Source organism: Carlito syrichta, unplaced genomic scaffold (genome assembly GCF_000164805.1).
Source record: "Carlito syrichta isolate Samal-C Ts95f unplaced genomic scaffold, Tarsius_syrichta-2.0.1 Scaffold117918, whole genome shotgun sequence".
NCBI classification, from domain to species: Eukaryota; Metazoa; Chordata; class Mammalia; order Primates; family Tarsiidae; genus Carlito; species Carlito syrichta.
In genome coordinates, this window is record NW_007062014.1 from 105258 (window position 1) to 126743 (window position 21486).

The 21486-nt window shown below is 33.7% G+C and overlaps 1 protein-coding gene across 1 annotated transcript in view; it reads right to left on the reverse strand.

The window, feature by feature from the left end:
• MNAT1 (MNAT1, CDK activating kinase assembly factor) overlaps positions 1–21486 on the reverse strand; it is a gene marked incomplete at its 5' end in the record, with an annotated part of 152498 nt that overhangs the window by 76946 nt on the left and 54066 nt on the right. Inside the window, one exon of the mRNA XM_008074813.1 lies at positions 19800–19921. Coding sequence (XP_008073004.1) covers positions 19800–19921 — 122 coding nt within the window. The remainder of the gene's footprint in view (positions 1–19799; positions 19922–21486) is intronic.

A 21486-nucleotide genomic window follows, 5' to 3' on the forward strand; every position in this document is an offset into this window, starting at 1 on the left:
GAGCCCGCAGGTTCGAGACCTGCCTGGGCAGCGAGACCTCATCTCTACAATTAATCAAAAAATCAGCTGGGTGTGGTAGCGTGCACCTGTAGCTCCAGCTATTTGGAAGGCTGAGGCGGAAGGATGCAGGAGCCCGGCAGGTCGAGGCTGCGGTGGCCGGGAGCGGCCACTGCAGTCCAGTCTGGGCGACAGAGTGAGACTCCAACTCAAAAAAAAAAAGAAAAAAAGAAAAAAAAAGCATAATGACAGTGTTAGCCAATGATGGAAATATTCTAAATCATGATTGTGCTGGTAGTTACAAACTGTGTATTCAGTTGGCAAAACAAATTGAAATGTACATTTAAAACAGGTATTCAATTGTATGTGAATTACACATTAATAAAGCTTATTAGACAAATTTTAATTTCTTAATTGTAAGGTATTCAATTCTTTTTACTGACAGAAACCTGAAGCAAATTTCTGAAATGGCAGTTGAAAATCACCTGTAGATGTAATTTTGCGTTTCCTAAATACTGTTTTAAATAAGTAGCTATCCAGAAATTTAAGAAGTATTTGTTATTGAAAAAATGTAAAATAATATAATACATCATTAGGTTCGACAAGTACATCAATAGATACATAAAAGTATTCAATAAAAATTAAATGTAAATAATACAAGATTTAATATCTATTCACGATATAAATTTCTTCAATGTGATTTACAAAATACATTTACATGATAAGAAAATCTGCCTAAGCAGCAAACATGACACTTAATGATGAAACACTTGAGGTATTCACAAAGAAAAACCAAAATAAACTGCAGTTATCAGAATTGTATAATACTAAGTCTAGAAGTTCTAGCCAAATACAATGAAATATAAACCTAAAGTCAGGAAGATAGCATTTAAAAGAAAATATATTTTTTTCAGATGACAGACGCCCAGATAAGAACTCAGAGCTTCACCTAATAGAACTAGGTATTTAAGCTAATAAGAGTTCAGTAAAGCTGGTACATACAAAATTATACTATTTAATAGCTTTCACATATAGCAGCAAGAACAGTTACTCAGCATGATGAAGATACTTTTATCACAATAGCATCAAAAGTAGGATATGATCAAAATTAATTTCTAAGGAATACATTAGATACGTGAAAACTAAATACATTTAAAATGTCTACTTTTTCTGATTAGTTTATAAGTTTAAAGCAATTCCAAATCAAACCCCAAAAAGATTGGTGTTTGATTATCATCTAGGGGTTAGCGAGGACGGCTGTGTTTTAGTTAAGTTTTTGATGGCTTTTGATTTGTTTTGTTGAATTCACAATGTTTTATTATGAAAATGTTTAAATGTACAAAAAACTTGAAAACATTATAAAGTATTTTGTTGCTTTTGCCAGCAAAGTTTACTTCAAAGAATAAAAAGGGTGCTTAGAATATTTTTTAAAAGGTAAGTAATAAGGGGAAACCTACTCACCTAGAGTAGGCAATATTTCTACCTCCTGAGCTCACGTGATCCTTTTGCCTCCTTGCCACTAAGTAACTGGTACTACAGGTGGAAGCCACCATACCCAGCTAAATTTTTTTTTTTTATTTCTTGTAGAAATGAGATGCTGCTGTGTTGCCCAGTTGGTCTTGAACTCCTGGACTCAAGCAGTCCTCTCATCTTGGCCTCCCAAAGGGCTAGTGCTATAGCTAGTGCTATAGGCATGAATTCCCACACAGCCTGTTCTGGAAATCCTGCTCTGAAGCATCTATATCAGCACTTGCTGCTTCACCTTGCACTTTTATGTTATGGAAATGGTATCTTTCTTTAAATTTCATGAACCAAACTCTCCTAGTGTCAAACTTTTCTTCTGTAGCTTCCTCCCCTCTCTCAGCCTTCATAGGAATAAAGAGAGTGAGGAATTAGGATCTGGATTGGGTTTTGGCTTAAGGAAATGTTGTGGCTGGTTTGATCTTCTATCCAAACTACTGAAACTTTCTACATAGTAGCATTAAGGCTGTTTTGCTTTCTTATCATTCATGCAATCATTGGAACAGCATTTTAAATTTTTTCAGAAATGTTCCTTTGCATTCACAACTTGGCTAACTGGTACGAGAGGCCTAGCTTTTGGCCTAGCTTTGTTTTCAACATTACTTCCTCACTAATCTTAATCATTTCTTTTTATTAAATATGACTCTTCCTCTCACTTAAATACTTAAAGATCATTGTAGGACCATTAATTGACCTAATTTCAATATTGTTGTGTCTCAGAGAATAGAGAAGCCTGAGGAGACAGAGACAGACAGGGGAACGGCCAGTAGGTAGAATAGTCAACATAAACACATTTATTGATTAAGTTTGCCTTCTTACATGGGTACAGTTAGTAGCACCTCAAAATAATGATAATAGTAACATCAAAGATCATTGGTCACAAATACCTTAACAGATAAAATAATAAGGTTTGAAATGGTGCTAAATTTTTTTAAATGTGACAAAGAGACATGAAGTGAGCACATGCTGTTGAAAAAATGGAATTTATATACTTGTTAGATACAGGGTTGCCACAACTTCAATTTGTTAAAAATGCAGTATTTGCAAAGAGCACAGTACTGAAAGTTCTAGCCAGAGCAATCAGGCAAGAAAATAAATATACAAAGGGTATCCAAATTGGAAAAGAAGAAATCAAACTAGCTCCATATGCTGATGGCATGATCTAATACCTAGAGCCCTAAAAACTCATCCAAAAGACTCCCGGACTTGATAAATTAATTTGGTAAAGTTACAGATTACAAAAGCAACAGCACTGTTATATACACCAATAGCAACCAAGCTGAGAATCAAATTAAGAACTTAATTTCATTTACAATAGCTGCCAAAAAGCTAAAGCACCGAGGAATATATTTAACCAAGCAGGTGAAAGATCTCTACAAGGAGAACTACAAAACTCTGATGAAAGAAACTGCAGAGGACACAAACAAAGAAACATCCAATGCTCATGGATTGGAAGAATCAGCATTGCAAAAATGACTGTTACCCAAAGTAATCTCCAGATGCAATGCAATCCCTATCAAACTACCAATATCATTTTTTCACAGAATTGGAAAAAACAATCCTAAAATTCATATGGAACAACAAAAAAAAGCCAGAATAGCCAAAGCAATCCTAAGCAAAAAGGACAAAGCTGGAGGCATCATATTACTGGGCTTCAAATTATGCTACAAGGTTATAGTAACCAAAACAGTATGATACTGATACAAGAGCAGACATATGGATCAATGGAACAGAAAGAGAATCCAGAAATAAACCCAAACACTAACAATCAACTGATCTTTGACAAAGCAGGCTAAAACATACACTGGGGAAAAACATACACACATCTCATTCTACAAATGGTGCTGGAAAAATTGAATAACTACATGCAGAAAAATAAAGCTTGATCTTTCTTAATCCCCATATACAAAAAGTAACTCAAGCTGACATTAACGTTTTAATGTCAGACCTGACACCATAAAAATCCTAGAAGAAAACCTAAGGAAAAAATCTTCTGGACATTGGTCTAGGCAAAGAATTTATGGCTAAAACTCCAAAAGCAAATGCAACTAAAACAAAAATAAGTAAGTGGGACTTAATTAAACTAAAAAGTTTCTGCACAGAAAAAGAAATAATCAACAGAACAAATAGGCAACCTACAGAATGGGAGAAGATTATTTGCAAACTATACATCTAACAAAGGAATAATATCCAAAATCTACCAAGAAATCAAACAAATAAGCAAGAAAAAAGCAAATACCCCCATTAAAAAGTGGGCAACAACATGAACAGACATTTTTCAAAAAAAGATACACAAATGGACAACAAACATATGAAAAAAATGCTCAACATCACTCATAATAAGGGAAATGCAAATTAAAACCATAGTGAGATAACACCTTACACCAGTCAGAATGGCCATTATTTAAAAATAAAAAAACAATAAATGCTGACATGGATGTGGAGAAAGGAACACTTATTCACTGTTGGTGGGGTATAAATTAGTACAACATCTATGGAAAGTGGCATGGAGAGTACTCAAAGAACTAAAAGTAGATCTACCATTTAATCTAGCAATCTCACTACTATGTATCTACCCAAAGGTACAGAGGTCATTATTTTAAAAAGACACCTGTACCTACATGCTCATCACAGAACAATTCATGATTGCAAAGATGTGGAGTTAACCTAAATGCCCATCAACCAATTAATGGATTATAAAAATGTGAGATATATATATATAGCTGTGCAGTATTCCATGGCATATATATTACATATTTTCTGCACAGAAAAAGAAATAATCAACAGAACAAATAGGCAACCTACAGAATGGGAGAAGATTATTTGCAAACTATACATCTAACAAAGGAATAATATCCAAATAAGCAAGAAAAAAGCAAATATATATATATAAATATATACACGCCATGGAATACTGCACAGCTATAAAAAAGATCTAAAATAAAAAATATTAAATAAAATGAAACACAATAAAGTGAAGCCTGCCTATACTTTTATAAACTATACCCATTCTATTTCTTCAAGAGTCAAGACTCTTAATTGCTTTGCTAATAATAGCAATGGATTTGTAACAGTTAATTTTGCTCAGCAAATTAGTTTATAGGAATTTAGGCTATGGTCACACAAGAAAACCAAATTAATAGGTTCTAATAAAGATCAAACTAGAAATTTCCTTCTAGTTACCATCAGGTTCCAATTAACTGAGTTAATTCAATGTTATCATAACTACCATAATTTCTTCCATTACTAATTCTGTAATAATAGCTAACTAATATTATCCCATGACTCACACAGTTAAAATCTATTTTTTAGAGATTCCTGATTGATAGCACAGAACTTAAGTCAGTTATGTAAACTTAAGACAAAAACAAATATGTGCATTTTGCTACAGTACCCTACTACAAAGCAATATATAAATGAGTTCTATGAAGATTAAAATTTCATTCAATGAGACCAATGGAACAGGATAGAGAGCCCAGAAATAAATCCACATATTTACAGTCAACTAATTATCAAAAAAAGGCAACAAGAATGTCCGACAGGAAAAGGAAACCCTCTTCAATAAATGGTGGTAAGGAAATTGGATATCCATATGCAGAGGAATGAAAGTGAATCCCTATCTCTCACCATATACAAAAATCAACTCGAGATGGATTCAAGACTTAAATATTAAGACCTGAAACTATAAAACTACTAAAAGAAAATATAGGGAAAATATTTCAAGACGTGGGTCTAGGTAAGAATGTCATGGCTAAGCCCTCAAAAGCACAGACAACTAAACAATAATAAACAAATGAAACTACATTAAACTAAAAATCTGCACAGCAAAGGAAGAAATCAATATAGTGAAGAAAAAATTTGTTGATTGGGAGAAAATATTTGCAAACTATTCATCTAACAAAAAACTAGCATTCAAATACACAAGGAACTCAAACAGCTTAACAATTTTTTAAAAAGTGTCTCATTAAAAAGTTGTTAGAACAGGATGTCAAGGCTATGGAGAGCCATGATCATGCCACTGCACTCCAGCCTGGGCAACAGGGTGAGATTTTGAGGGAAAGGGAGGGAATAGGCAAAGGACGTAAATAGGAAATTGACAGAAGAAGATATCCACAAGACCAACAGATGTGAAAAAAAAGCTTAACATCATGAATCATAAGGGAAATACAACTCAAAAATCACAATGAGATATCATCTTGCTCCACTTAGAATGGCTATTATTATGAAGACAAAAAAATAATAGATGCTGGCAAAGATGTGGAGAAAAGGGAACTCCTATACACTGTCAGTTGGAATTAAATTGGTACAATCACTATGGAAAACAGTATACATATTTCTCAAAACATAAAAATAAAACTACCATATGATCCAGCAATCCCACTAATGAGTATCTAGCTAAAAGAAAAGAAATTAGTATATCAAAGGGATACCTTGAACTTGCAAGTTTATCAAAACACTATTCAGAATAGCAAAGATAAATAATCAACCTAAGTGTCCAACAACAAATGCATAAAAAAAATGTGGTACATATTATTAGACTATAGAAAAGTATGAAATTATGTCATTTGCAACAACATGGATGTCATTATGTTAAGCGAAATAAGTCAGGCACAGAAAGACAAATACTGCATGTTCCCACTCATATGCAGGAGCTAAAAAAAAAACCACTACATCTCATGGAGGTAGAAAATAGAATGAAAGATACCAGAGACTAGAAAGAGTGTGTGGGTGGAAGAGAGAAATGAAGAGAGGCTGGTAAATGTGTACAAGCTTACAATTAGATACAAGAAATAAGTTCTAATGTTCAATAGCAGTATAGAGTAGATACAGTTAGCAACAATATTTTCTATATTTCAAAGTAGCTAGAAAGAGTACTTGAAAGGTTATCAGCACATAGAAATTTTAAATACTCAAGGTGATGGATAGCATGACTTGATCATTACATGTTCTATGCATGTAAAAATACTCATATGTACCCCATAAATATATAAAACATGTATTAAAAAAGACAAAAAGTATTCTACAGAATTTTGGTAGCAAATAGCTTCATTTCAAATCATAAATCAGGAAAATCAAAGAATATACATCTTATATAAAATAATACTTTATCTTGTAAAATTTTACAGAATAAATAAAGTCATAGAATGAAAAAAATAGGTATATAAAACTAAGGAAGGCATTCTGAAATGGTCATATTAGAAAAGTCAGCCAGGTGCAGTGGCTCACACCAGCAATTCTAACACTCTGGGAGGCCAAGGTAGGAGGCTTGCCTGAGGCTAGAAACTCAAGATCAGTCATAAAATACAGCGAGACTTCCTCTTTACAAAAAAATTTTTTTTTAAATCAGCGGGTATGGTGGTGTGTGTCTGTAGTGCCAGCTAGACAGAAAACTGAGGCAGAAGAATCACCTGAGCCCAGGAAGTTGAGGCAGCAGTAAGCTGTGAGTGTGCCACTGCACCCTAGCAAGCTGGGTGACAAAGGGAGACAAAAAATAAATAAGAAAGACAAAAAGAAAGACAGACAGAAAGAAAGAAAGTCATTCTTACTTTTCAGCTTTACCTATATTATAATTATTTTACACAGAAACTATGAGACTATATGCACACATATACTTACATAATTTATATATCTATATATAAAAAATTATAACTCATATATCAAACTACTTAAATATTTCATCATATAAACCTTCAAGGCAGGTACAAAAGATTGCCTTAAACCTTAGACATGATAGACAAACTGATATCTACATTAAATATTTCATAAGTTTGAATTATTATTCACTATTGAAGTATTTGAACCAAATGAAAATGTATTTATAAACATTCATTAAAATGTGATATGAACTCATAAAAAGAATCCAATCCCAAATTTTCATAAAATCATGACAGTATAAATTATAAATGTTTAAAATCAACTTTTGAATTTCTTATTTATGACTCTAATTTGCCAACTAATGCTATAGGAACTTCAGGAACAGGTTCAAGGGTTACATTATCTTTATCTGCTGAAATCCATGGAAGAATTTTTTTTCCAACTTTTTTTATTATAGAGTTATGAAGTACAGGTGAAGATTAACTTACATAAATAGGTGGCATGCAGGTGGAGATGAGGTTTCTAACTGGCCTTTACTCCCTTTAGTAATGGACCAGGTACTCTTTTTGTTGTCACATGATCCCACACACCTCCCTCTCTCCCTTACCTAACAGTGCCCAGCAACTGTCAATCCCACCCTTGTACTAATGTGACTAGTGTTTAGGATCCACTTATGAGTGAGATTATGTGGTGTTCAGTTTTTTTCTGTGATAGTTCTCTTAGTATTATGGTCAGGGCAGAGGCAGGTGACCACAGGTCAAGCTGAACAGGAAACAAATGTGTGCTGGGACACACACAGAGAGCACCCTTCCATTAGCTTAGCACAGTGGCTGACTCCCAGTCCTGAAAAGCTCGTCTGAAGATTAAACTCAGCTGACAGGATTAACAGTGGGAGAGAAAATCTGCAGCAGATAGGCCTGACACAGGACGGATCATGGAGCAGAAGTGAGTGCCCCTTTCACTGAATGATCTATATAGAATGACAGAAAGGACCCGAGGAACAGAGGGTCATTGACTAGTTTCACAGCAACAAAATCAAAGAGTAAAAAGAGAAAGAGAAGAGAGGTTTGTCAAAAATGAGGAAAAATCAACAAAAAAACCCAGGCAATCCTCAAAATCCTAAAGAGACAGTGCCCAAAAAAGCTGCTATCAGAGCACAAACAATGGAAGCTCCCTTTCCCAGAATGACCTGCACCAGATGACAGACACAGAAATTACAGATAGGATGACTAAAATGAATAAAGAGAACCATGAAAAACTAGAAGTAAAACTCACTTAAGTCACACAGGAAGTAAAAGTGGAGTTGCTCAATTTCAGAAAGGTCCATTCTGAAATTTAAAAAAATGAAGAAGTTCGCTTTCAGCCTGGAAAATGAACTATCACAAAAACAAAGCACTGAATACTACATATTGTCACTCATAAGTGGGCCCTGAACACTAGTCACAGTAACAAGCATAGGGAGCAGGATAAATCAGGCAGAGGAAAGAATCTCAGAGACCAATATGTGGAACTAACCCAATCAAAAACATAGAAAAAAGGCTCAAAAAAGTGAGCCAAGTCTCTGAGAAATGAGGAACTATTTCAAAATGCCAAATCTACACCTTATTGGTATTGCTGAAGCAGAAAGGGAAACTGAGAACACCATGGGACAAGCATTCCAATGGGTCATCCAGAAAACTTCCCACCATCCAAGCACAAGAGATTCAGAGAACCCTCTCAAGGTATCACATGAGAAAACCATCTCCAAGACACATAGTTATCTGCCTCTACAAAGTAAGCATGAAAGAAAAAATCCTAAAGGCAGTAAGAGAGAAAGGACAGACCACCTCTCAGGGAAGACCCATCACAATTGGTCCAGATTGTAGAAAGACTACAAGCCAGAAGGGGCTTGAGTTCCATTTTTAACATTCTTTAAGATAAGCAATTCCAGTCAAGAATTTTTACCCTGCCAAGCTAAGCTTCATCAATAGCAGAAAATTAAAATCCTTCCCAGACATCCAATTCCTAAGAGAATATGCCACCTCCAGAACCAGACCTTCAGGAGATGCTGAAGGTGTTGAACACAAATGAAAAAAAAAAATGACTATACCCAGAACAAAGGTACAGGCAAACCCAGATTTAACAGAGCATACAGAACACTCACAAAAATGAAAATACACACACATATAAATACAAAAGTAAAAAAGAACGTTTTCATAATTAGTTTGAATGTGAATAAACTGAAAGTGCCACTGAAGAGGCATGGGGTGGCAAAATGGATAAAGAAGCATGAACCAACAGTCTGCGGCCTCCAGGAAACTCATCTTACTGTAAAGGACATCTACAGGCTCAAAGTTAAAGGCTGGAAAATGATCTTTCAGGCCACTGGAAAACAAAAGAGAGCAGGTGTAGCTACTATGATATCAGAAAAGCAGACTTGAAACCATTAAAAGTTAAAAAGAACACAGAAGAACTCTACATAATGATATAAGGCTTAATCCATCAGCAAGAAATGTGTATCTTAAACATTTATGCACCCAACACAGGAACACAAGGTTTTATAAAATAACTACTAAGTAAACTAAGAGAGGACATAGGCACTCACACACATAGTTGGAGACCTAAATACCCTCACTAACAGTGCTAGACAAATCATCCAAAGCAAAAAACCATCAAGAAATTTTTTAAAAATAATAAAGTAATCTAACCAGCATTTTGCCAGTTAGTCTTTGCTTTTATTTTTATAATTGTTCACAAATGAAAAGCTCACACTAAATAAATTACTTATGTCTATTTAAAACAATAACTATATTCTATTAATAATTTGAAATTTATTAAACAGTTTGTATTATAAATGCTGATGTTTTTAATCAGTTAAGGGAATAACTCTTTGAGTGAAAGGCAGTCAAACATTAACTAAAGCAAGCTTTTTATTAAAAAGATAATCTCATGCTAATAATCAATGAGAAGTTCCTAAACTAAACATGAAGGCTATAGTCTAGGGAATTTCAATTAGTAGTTAAGTTTTCCCAATGCTTGCTCCCCATTGGCACAGAATTAATAAAACTTGTTTACATATTGTCTCCAGCAAACCAGAAGAGTACTGCCAGTATAATTTAAACTATAACTATATATTCACAATAAACTGTTAATGAGAAATTCCTACATACTCTTCATCTATTTCTTAAGTTTAACTAACTTTAGAAAAGATCTCAGTGACAATCCCCTAAAAATCTCAAAGCAATATATGTTTCATTTTATCTTTTATCTAAGTTTTATAAAAGAACAAAAATGTAATTCTTAGGAAACCAATGCCTCCCATGACCTTATACCATCCATTCCCAAAAATACATCATGAAAATTTTTTGCAAGTTCCTGCATTCACATTCTAGCAATAAATAAGGTGAAGCAACAAAAAAAAATTTTTTTTAATAAAAAAATCGTACTACTCTTAACTTTATCATGTCATACAAATTTCAAAGCAAATACTGGAAAATGAAAATGAGATAATTTATTCTCTATTTGTCTCTAGTGAAATTAAACTTGTTCTCGCTGCAGAAAAATATAATATACAATGGAAGTGTAGAAAAATATACAATGGAAGTTTTGTTACAATAGATAAAGGAAAGGACAGTAAAAGCTAGGTTGGGGGAGAAAGGTCGTCACTATAAAGGAAGATAACTGAAGCTTATTTAATATAATCTTCTAGCAAAGACATGGACAACCCACAGGACAGATGTGAACCTATTACAGCTTTAGACAACTGAAGTTTATATTCCTTGTACTTTATGAGCATCACCTTTAAGAATATCAAATTAGCCTTTTAAAACTCACTTCATAAAGATACTTTAGTTTCTAAGTGTTTCTAAAAATTAGATTAGAGAGATTATATATTTTTATGTCTACAGTAATAAGAAAGACAATAAAAAGGCAGATGGCTTGATGTAATAACTATAGAAAAGAAAATGAATTTCTAGTACAAGAAATAAATTTAGGATTTACTGTGGCATACATCTAAGTATAAGGCTACAACATATCATCAAAGAAAATGCTTGAGCTAATCCTGGCTCCAATATCTAAAATTCTCTGTACAGCATTTAATTCTTTTGATGGATGAAAATAATAGACACCATGGACACCAATAAGAGGGGACCAAGAGGAGTTAGGATTCAGAAACTGCCAACTGGGTAAAGTGTTCACTATCTGGGGAATGGACCACCTGAGACCCAATCCTACTACTATGCAATATGTCCCTGTAATGAGCATGCATGTGTGCCTCTTAATCTAAAATAAAAAAGGGGAAGAAAGAACTATACATTATTTGGATTAAAAAAATTAGTTGTAATTGCAATTTGCCATCTTACCTGTTGTAGATAAGGAATATATAGAGATATTCCTTATAAATATATATTCCTAATTTAGTCATATATATGTGAGTTTATTGACAGAGACAACAATCTACTTCTATAATTCTGGAATTAAATTCTAAATATTCAATAGTTGATGAAAGCCCCACCACAACTACACCAAAAAAAAGAGAAGAAGGTGATTGATTCACCCTGCCTTCAAATTAGATTTTAAGTATGAAAAACTTGGAGAAAGTACAAAATTCTACCTAGAACATAACTCACATTTAAATCTCCAACCCATAGTGGTTAAAGCAGAAGAAAATAAAAAAGGACTCAAAACAAAAGTGTTGCCTAAGTGTATGTATGTATGTATGTATGTATTATATATGTATGTATTTTTTTGAGTTAGAGTCTCACTCAGTTGCCCAAGTCGGAGTGCAGTGGCATACTCCCAGCCACCACAGCCTCAACCTGCTGGGCTCAGGTGATTCTTCCGCCTCAGCCTTCCAAGTAGCTGGAACTACAGGCGCGTGCTACCATGCCCGGCTAATTTTTGATTTATTGTAGAGATGAGGTCTCGCCAAGTTGTCCCGGTTGTTCTAGAATCCTCAGGCTCAGGCAATCCTCTCACCTTGACCTCCCAAAGTGCTAGGACCACAAGCTTGAGCCACCATGTCTGGCCCCAAGTATATTTAATTTACTGGAAAAATATATATAGTCAATCAAGCTAAATCTATTTTACAAACAATTCTAACAAAATTATTTAAATCCTCATGTATGCATACACAGCACCACCACTATGGCAGATTACAACAGGAACATGAGAAAGATATTCCATGGAACAGATCCAATAAAATAAACAATAATTAACACTAAATGTAAAACAAAATATACTATTTAAAAAATAGCCAGGTCTCCACTGCTAGGGAAGAGCAAAGACTGGGACCACTGGGGGTGGGGCAGAAAACCTACTGCTTTCCTTCCAACCCTATAAGGAAAGAGGCAAAAGCCATCAAACTCTGAGTAAAGGCAGAAAACCAACTCTTACCTAGGATTCTACACTGATACAAAGCAGAAATCTAGGAGAGAAGCAAGAAGCAGCCCTGGGCTCAAGACACTTCCACAAATGTCAATCGTGGAGACAAATGTCAATCGTGGAGTAGGACAAGGGACAGAAAACTCACCTACACCCTGAAGTAATATAGACAATATAGACAAATTATTAGCCCCTTTCTTCTACCGTAAGAGTCATTCTAAGCAAAAAGAACGTGCAGTCTACTGTTGGGTCAGGAAACTAGAGAGAAGCCCTCTGTGGCTCAGGCTTTTAGTGCCTGCTGAAAACTAAGGATGAAGCAAGAATACTTAAAAAACTCCTTCCAACACGTCAAGTTGCATACTTGGCCGAAAGTGGAAATAAACTGTGACAGGACAAATTGGAAGCCTGTGGTACATTGATAGTAACTAGGGCAACAAAAAACACACAAACCAGGATCAAAATACAGAATATGTAATTCCCAATACTAATGGCCTGGCAGAAAAGGGGATGTAAGTATTTCTGGACACAAATATTTTTTATTTCAGTCTCTACTACTCTTTTGTACAAAATGACTAATACTCAAACAATAATTATAATAAACAGAAAAATAGCAAATCCATTATCAAAACACAAAACAGTCAACAGAATCAAACCCAGATATATTGGAACTATCAGAAAGGGGGTTAAAAAAATACTGTGATTAATAAAGTAAGGAATCTAGTGAAAAAGGTAAGATAATATTCCTATATGAACAGATTCAGAATTTAAGTAAAGAAGTAAAAATTATACAAAAGAGTACATGGAAATGTTAGATATAAAAATTGTAGTATTAGAAAGAATTCCTTTGATGGGCTTATCAGTAAAATGAACAAAATAGAATAAGTGAACTTGAGAATAAGATGAGAAATTATCCAAACTTTTGAAAACCAACTTTTTAAAAAGATTAAAAAGTACAAAACAGAGTATATAAGAGCTATTTTTCAAAGTAGCAAAAGGTCTAATATTAAAAGGTTTAAGAGACTAGTACTTAAAAAAAAATCACTTATTTGTCTAAAAGCTAGTATTATTGTTTGGTTTGTAACTCCACATTTTGTTTTCCACATAATTTAAGAAATTAATGCATTTTTAAAAACCATTTGCTTATAGTATTGTACACACAATATATAAAATCATAATTTTTTGACAGCAGCAACTGAAAGGATGAGGACAGGAACTGTTAAAAAAAAAAAGCAGTTGTTTGTTACTAAAGTTAAGTAAGCTTATATAATTCAATTTAGAGTGCTATAAACTTGGAATGATCAATGTAATCACCATAATGACAAAAAATAGCTAAAGAATATACATAATATGGAATAAATATATTCCATATATATTTTGCACTACAAAAAATTAACTGAACACAAAGAAGACAGTAATGCAGGAAATGAGGAAGATAAAAGTTATAAGGCACACAGAAAACAAAAATGATAGAAGATCCTACGTATCAGTAATTACTTTAATGTAAGCAGATTAAATCCTCCAATCAAAAGACAGGGACTGGCAGAATAGATAAAAATAAATAAATAAAACCATCATCCAACTATACACTGGCTACAAGAAACTAACTTTAGATTCAAAGACACAAGTAGATTAAAAATAAAAGAATGGGAAAAGGTATTTATGCAAATAGTTTGCATAAACACAGAAAGGATGACTATACTAATAGCAGACAAAATTGGTTTTAAACCAAAAGTTCACAAGACAAAAAGAATATATTAGTAAAGATTCAATACATAACAAACAAAAACATTTACATACCTAATAATGGACCATCAAAGTAAATGAAGCAAAATTGTCAGAGAAAGAGACAGTTCTACAATATTTGGAGGCGTCAATATTCTACTTTCAATAATAGAAACAAGATAAAAGACAAGTAAGAAAATAGAAACTTGAACAATGGAATAAACCAACTAAATTGAACAGACATATATGGAACACCATACCCAATAATACACAGAATACACAGTCTTCTAAAGTACACCTGGAACATTTTCCAGTATAGACCACATGTTAGGCCATAAAAGTTTCAAAAGATCCTGATCTCATATGAAGTGTCTTCTCTGACCACAGCGGGATGAGGTTAGGAATCAATAATAGAAAGAAAGCTGGAAAATTAAACAACACACTCTTAAACAACCAACAGATCATAGAAGAAATCAAAAGGAAAATTAGAAAATACTTAGAGATAAATTAAAATGAGGACACAACATACCAAGACATATGGAGGCACAGTGAAAGCAGTTTAGCTAACTTAAGGGAACCAGAAAAAGAAGAACAAATTAAACCTAAAACTAGCAGAAAAAATAAAATTAAAAAGATTAGAAGATAAACAAAATAGAGAATAGAAAAATAATAAAATCACTGAAACCAAGAGTTAATTATTCAAAAAGATCAACAAAATTACCAAATCTTTAGCTAGATAGACTAAAAGAAGACTCAAATTACTCAAGTCAGAAATAAAAGTGAAATCATTACTAACAACTATATAAAAATAAAATGGATTATAAGAGAGCACTAAAGACAATTGTATGCTAAAAAATTGAGTAACCTACATAAAATAAATTCCTAAAACACAAAAACTACTAAGATTTAATCATTTGAAATAGAAAACCTGAATAGACCTGTAAATAGTAGTGAGTTTGTAGCAGTAATCAAGAATTAAATTAAGAATCAAGGAAATGTCCTGGACCTAATGGTTTAACAGATGAGTTCTACCAAACATTTAAAGAACGATCACTAATCTTTCTCAAACGTTCCAAACAATTGAAGAGGAGGGAACACTCCCTAACTCATTCTATGCCCTGATACAAAAGCAAGAAAAAGACACTACAGGAAAAAAAAAAATCTCTGTTGAACATAGACGCAAAAATCTTCAATAAAATACTAACAAACAAAACTCAACGATACCAAAAAGATTATACACCATGACAAAATGAAATTTATCCTTGGATTGCAAGGTTGGTTTAAATTTGCAAATCAATTGATACATCTCATTAACAATGTGAAAAATAAAACCACATGATCATCTCAACAGATGCAGGGAAAGCATGTGACAAAGCTCAAACTCCTTCTGTGATAAAAACTGTCAACAAAATAGGTTTAGAATAAAATGTCCTCAACAATATTAAGGTCATTTAGGAAAAGCCTACAGCTAACATCATAATCAGTAGAGGAAAAGCTTTCTATTTTCCCTCTAAGACCCTAGTACAAAACACAAATGCCCACTCTTATCAATTCTATTCAACACAGTACTGGAGGTACTAGCAAGAGCAATTAGAAAAGAAAAACAAAAGGTATCCAAAGTGTAAAGGAAGAAGTAAAATTATGCCTGTTTGCAGATGACAAGACACTATATGTAGAAAATAATAAAGATTAGACCAAAAGAAGTTAGAACTAGAAATTGAAATGGAGTAAAGTAGCAAGACATAAAGTAAACATGCAAAAATTAGCTGCTTCTTTACACCAATTGTGATCTCTCCAAAAAGGTCATCAAGAATACAGTCTCATGTATAATAGCCAAAAAGTAAGATACTTAAGTATAAATTTAACAAAGGAGGTCAAAGTTCTGCACAATGAAAACTATACCACATTGAAGAAATTTTGAAGCTGACACAAATAAATGGAAATAGTTCCCATATTCTTAGAAGAACTAATATTATTAAAATGTCCATACTACCAAAAGCAATATGCAAATTCACAATCCTGATCAAAATTCAGATGGCATTTTCAACAGAAGTAGGAAAAAAATCCTAAAATTCATCTGGAACCACAAAATACCCCAAATAGCCAAAGGAGTCTTGAGGAAGAAGTACAAACTTGGAGGCATAAAACTTCCTGATTTCAGATGATATTACAAAGCTATAGTAATCCAAACAGTATGGTACTTGCATAAGAACAAACACATAGACCAGAGGAATAGAACAGCAAGTCTAGAAATAAACCAAAGTATATACAGTCAGCTAATTTTTGAAAAGGGCTTCAGCAGGGAACCTTACCACGCTATTAGTAAGAATGTAACCTGGGTATTGCTTTTATAGAAAACAATATGGAAGTTCTACCAAAAAAAATTAAAAATAGAACTACCACATGATCCAGTAATCCCTAGTTCTGGGTATATGCCCAAAATAAATGAAATCAGCAACTCAAAGAGAGATCTACGCTCCTGTGTTCACTGCAGTATTATTCACAATCGCCAAAATATGGAAGCAATCTAATTATCCATCAACAAATAAATTAATAAATTACGGTATGTGTCTGTGTCAAATAGAATATTATTTAGCCTTTAAGATGAAGGAAATCCTGTTATTTGTGAAAATACGGATGAACCTGAAGGACATTATGGTAAGTGAAATAAGCCAGACACACACAAAAGCCCCACATGACCTCAATTATATTCAGTATCTAAAAAAGCTGAATACATAAAAGCAGAGAGTAGAGTGATGGTATCCCAGAGTAATGGGTGAGAGAAATGGGAAAATTTTGTTCAAAAGGTAGACTTGCAATTATAAGATGAATAAGTTCTGGAGACCTAATGTACTATAGTTAATGTACTACAGTACATTAGGTCTCCAGCACAGTACTATAGTTAATGTATAGTATACCTATGAGGTCTGACAATTAAGTCTGCAAACTTGTCACCATGTGCTTATATTGACAGCACTGTACGAATAACTTGGGAAAGTTTCATGCCTTTGGTATATAAGTGTCTCAAAGCTGTGTTCATGTCAACATTTGGCGGTATCTAGCTGAGTAGTGTTCATTATTGTTGTTGCATGTTTTTGTGTGCTGTTGCAAAAATGTCAGAGCTTGAACTAGGGCAATAAACAAACATTAAATTTCTTGTTTAACTTGGCAAGAGTGGAAGTGAAATCAGGAACATGTTACTCCAAGTTTATGGGGATAATGCCATGAAGAAAGTGGCAGTGTACAAATGAATTAAACCTTTATCTGAGGGAAGAGAAAGTGTCACTAATGAAGAAGGGTCAGGATGAAGAGAGGTCAGGATGACCAGTAATGAGCAGAACTGATGAAAACATGCAAAAATTCATTGCATTGTGTGTCAAAATTGTCAGCTGACTATGAGAAGCATAGCAGACCAAATAAACATTGACAGAGAAATAGGAAAATCTTAACTGAAAATCTTAACATAAGAAAGGTATGGAGCTCTTGCATCCAACCATGCACCAGCTCACACAACACTGTCAGAGAAGAAGTTTTTAGCCAGTAAACAAATAACTATAATGGAACACCCTTCCTGCTCACCTGATCTGGCACCCAATGACTTTTTTCTTTACCTGAAGATAAAGGAAATATTGAAAGGAAGACATTTTGATGCCATTCAGGACACCAAGAGTAATACAACAACAGCTCTCATGGCCATTCCAGAAAAAGAGTTCCCAAACTACTTTGACGGGTGTACTAGGCACTGGTGTCAGTGCAAAGCTTCTCAAAGTGAGTACTTCAAAGGTGACTGTAGTGGTATTCAGCAATTAGGTGTGTAGTACTTTTTCTAGAATGAGTTTTCAAACTTAATTGTCAGATGTGTAAGATTTGCTAAGAGAGTACATCTTAAGTATTCTCATCAATTAAAAAAAGTTATTGTGTGAGGTGATGGATCTGGTAACTTGCTTGATTGTGGTAATCATTTCACTGTACACAGGGATATCAAAACATCATGCTGTACACCTTGAATATAAACAATTTTTATTTGTCAATTATACATCAGTAAAACCGAAAAAAACCCACTACAGACCAATATCCCTTATGAACACTAATGTAGTGATCCTCAACAAAACACTAGCAAACTAAATTCAGCAGCATACTAAAAGAATGATCCACCATGACCAAGTAACAAGGATAGTTTAATACATGAAAATTAGTCCACATAATATACTATATTAAGAGAATAAATAGAAAAAGCCACATGATTATCTCAATTGATACAGAAAGGGCATTTGACAAAATCTACCACTCTTTCATGATAAAAAAAAATTCAACAAACTAGAAATAGAAGGAAACTACCTCAACATTTTAAAAGCCATACATGAAAAATTTTGTTGTCAAACTTATTGCAAAACGCAAAAACCCTGTAACAGAGTATTGTTTTAATACTTTATCTTCACTGACATTAAAAGATTTTAAAAGAAACATTGTAAAGATACGGAATTCTGGCTGTTTATAACCTAGCATCATATAAGAAACCAATGTCTACATCACATATAACTTTTTACATCATAAAACAATATTGTCTCTCTCCTCAAGTTTCAATTTTAGCATTTTGGACAATTATTTGATACATTTGCACCTCAAAAGGGATTTTAGACTGGTCAAATGTTCACTCCATGCTTGGAGTTTATAAGACTTTAAGGGAATATAGAACTAAAAAAATTTAGTCATTAAATATGAAATTGCATATCATTTTAATAGTAACTTTATCTTGGAGCATTGTTCACATGTAAAATACTATACATCACATTCAAAATTTTTGTTTTGAAGATCCATCTAAGTTTTATTACTTATTTTTGCTGTTGAAGTCTTTGACATTTTTTATTGTTTTTTGATCACTTGGTTTCATTTTACTCATTATTTTTCCTTCACATTATATTCCTTCCATTATTTTCTTTTGTAAAGAAACAATGGTTTCTGGATCAGTCTTTCATTCAATAGTTTACATTTTAAAAAATTAACATCTGTGTCTACACTTTTCAAGTATGCAAATACCCACTTGCTCTCATAAGACAGACTGTGACTATCTCCATCGCTAAAAAAGTCATGAGCCCAAGTCCATTTTCAAAATGGATGCATATGATATGATTGTTGAACTACTGGGCCAGCCTTACATTATACCTTTCGGCAAAATATATTTCATGACTCATGTCTCATAAATATAGTTTCACTATAGACAGCAGACAGTGAGTAAATCTACACTTTTTCATGGCAAGGAGCCCAACTCATATTTTTATTGGCTTACGACTGACTAAATTAAGCCCCAATTTCTTTAAAAAAAAAAAATACATGGTGAGCTGAAAATGAACAGCCACTTCAACATGGATGCCAAGAACAGCCTTAAAAAAAGAACTAATAAATTCCAGTCTCAATCTCAAGAGATCTAACAAGTCCACAGAAAAATTAATGTACTACATAAAACTTAACTTAGCATTGAGTTCTGTTCATTTTTTATAAAAAAGTAAAGTTCTAAAAACTTAAATTTAAAGTGGCAGTTAAAAACAACAGCAACAAAGTTCTACATATCAGCTCAATGTGTAGTTCTTTTGGACACTTACCCAAGTCTTCCTAGCATCTCAAGCTCAGGAACTTGTGGTCCACATGTCTCTATTTGTAGTGGTTGGTATTCATACAGAGCTTCTTCAAGCTTTTGAATAGGTGCTAATGAAATATGCTGACCCTATTAGAAAAAAGAAAATTAATATATTTTAATATTGCTACCTATGTGTAGTCATTTTAAAGATGGATTAAATTCCTCACATTAAAAATACTATCCTAGCCAGGTTTGGTGGCTCAGCCTGTAATCCCGTGCTTTGGGAGGCTGAGGTGGGTGGACTGCCTGAGCCCATGGGCTCGAGACCCACCTGGGCAACTTGGCGAGACCTCATCTCTACAATAAATCAAAAAATTAGCCAGGCGTGATAGCACGTGCCTGTAGTTCCAGCTACTTGGAAGGCTGAGGTGGAAGGATCACCGGAGCCCAGCAGGTCGAGGCTGCGGTGGTTGGGAGCGGCCACTGTACTCTAGTCTGGCTGACAGAGTAAGACTCCAACTCAAAAAAAAAAAAAAAAATACTATCCATTAAGTCTGCTGTTCCATGGGTGCAATGCATTACATTAATGAAACCCACATTGTATAAGTAACATATAGCCATTAATATATGATTGAAAAAGGAAAACCAAATCTTTCATTAAATGCAGATTTAGACTTAAACAGTACAATTGTTCAATGTCAATTGTAGAACTCAGCAAATACAAGGGGATTTCAAAAAGTTTGTGTAAAATGCATATTATAAAAAAATTATGCATGGATTTGAAAATTTTTTTGTACCAAAACAAACTCATACTAACTTGTCATAATATATCTGAACAGAATCTATTTGAGGCACTAAGAAGGATGAGACTTCAGTTTGAAAAGAACCCCATCATAGCAACATGAATTCTGCTAAAATTGAAACAAGAATAAACAACAAATTTGTGGTGAAGCTTGAATGGAAGAACTGGGAAATAACTAATGCTTTACCAAAAGTTTATGAGGACAATACCTCAAAGAAATCAGCAGTTAAGAAGTGAATAATTCATTTTAAGGAGGCAATAGATAATATTGAAGATAGAGCCTTCAGCACAGACCATCCACATCAATTTGTGAGGAAAAAAATTAATCTTGTTTGCGTCCTATTTGAAGGTGACTGTTGGTTAGTGCAGAAACAACAGCCAATACCACAAACATCTCGATTGGCTCACCTTACATAATTGTGACAGAAAAATTAAAGTTGAACAGACTTTCCGATGGGTGCCAAAACTGTTGCACCCATATCAGTTGCAGAGTTTTAGTGAAAATTTCAAACAAGCGGGATCAAGATCCAGAAGCATTTCTTCAATAGATGAGATGAACACAGTATTACCAGAAAATAAGTCCCTATATATGAATGAGTTCTTTCCAAGAGCGCATTCGTAAGTCCAATTTATAAGTCCAATAAAGTTAGCCTAGGTACCCAACTATACAATCAGCTACATAGTACTGTACTATAATATATTTATAATACTTTTCACACAAATAATACATTTATAAAACACAAAAAATACAGAAAACATTTTTAATCTCACAGCACAGTACCGTGGAAAGTACAGTAATACAAAATAGTACAACAGCTGGGATACAGCGGCTAGAATTGAGTGAACAGGCAAGAAGAGTTACTGACTGCAGAAAGAAGAGGAGGTAGGAGATGGTAGAGCTGAAGGATCG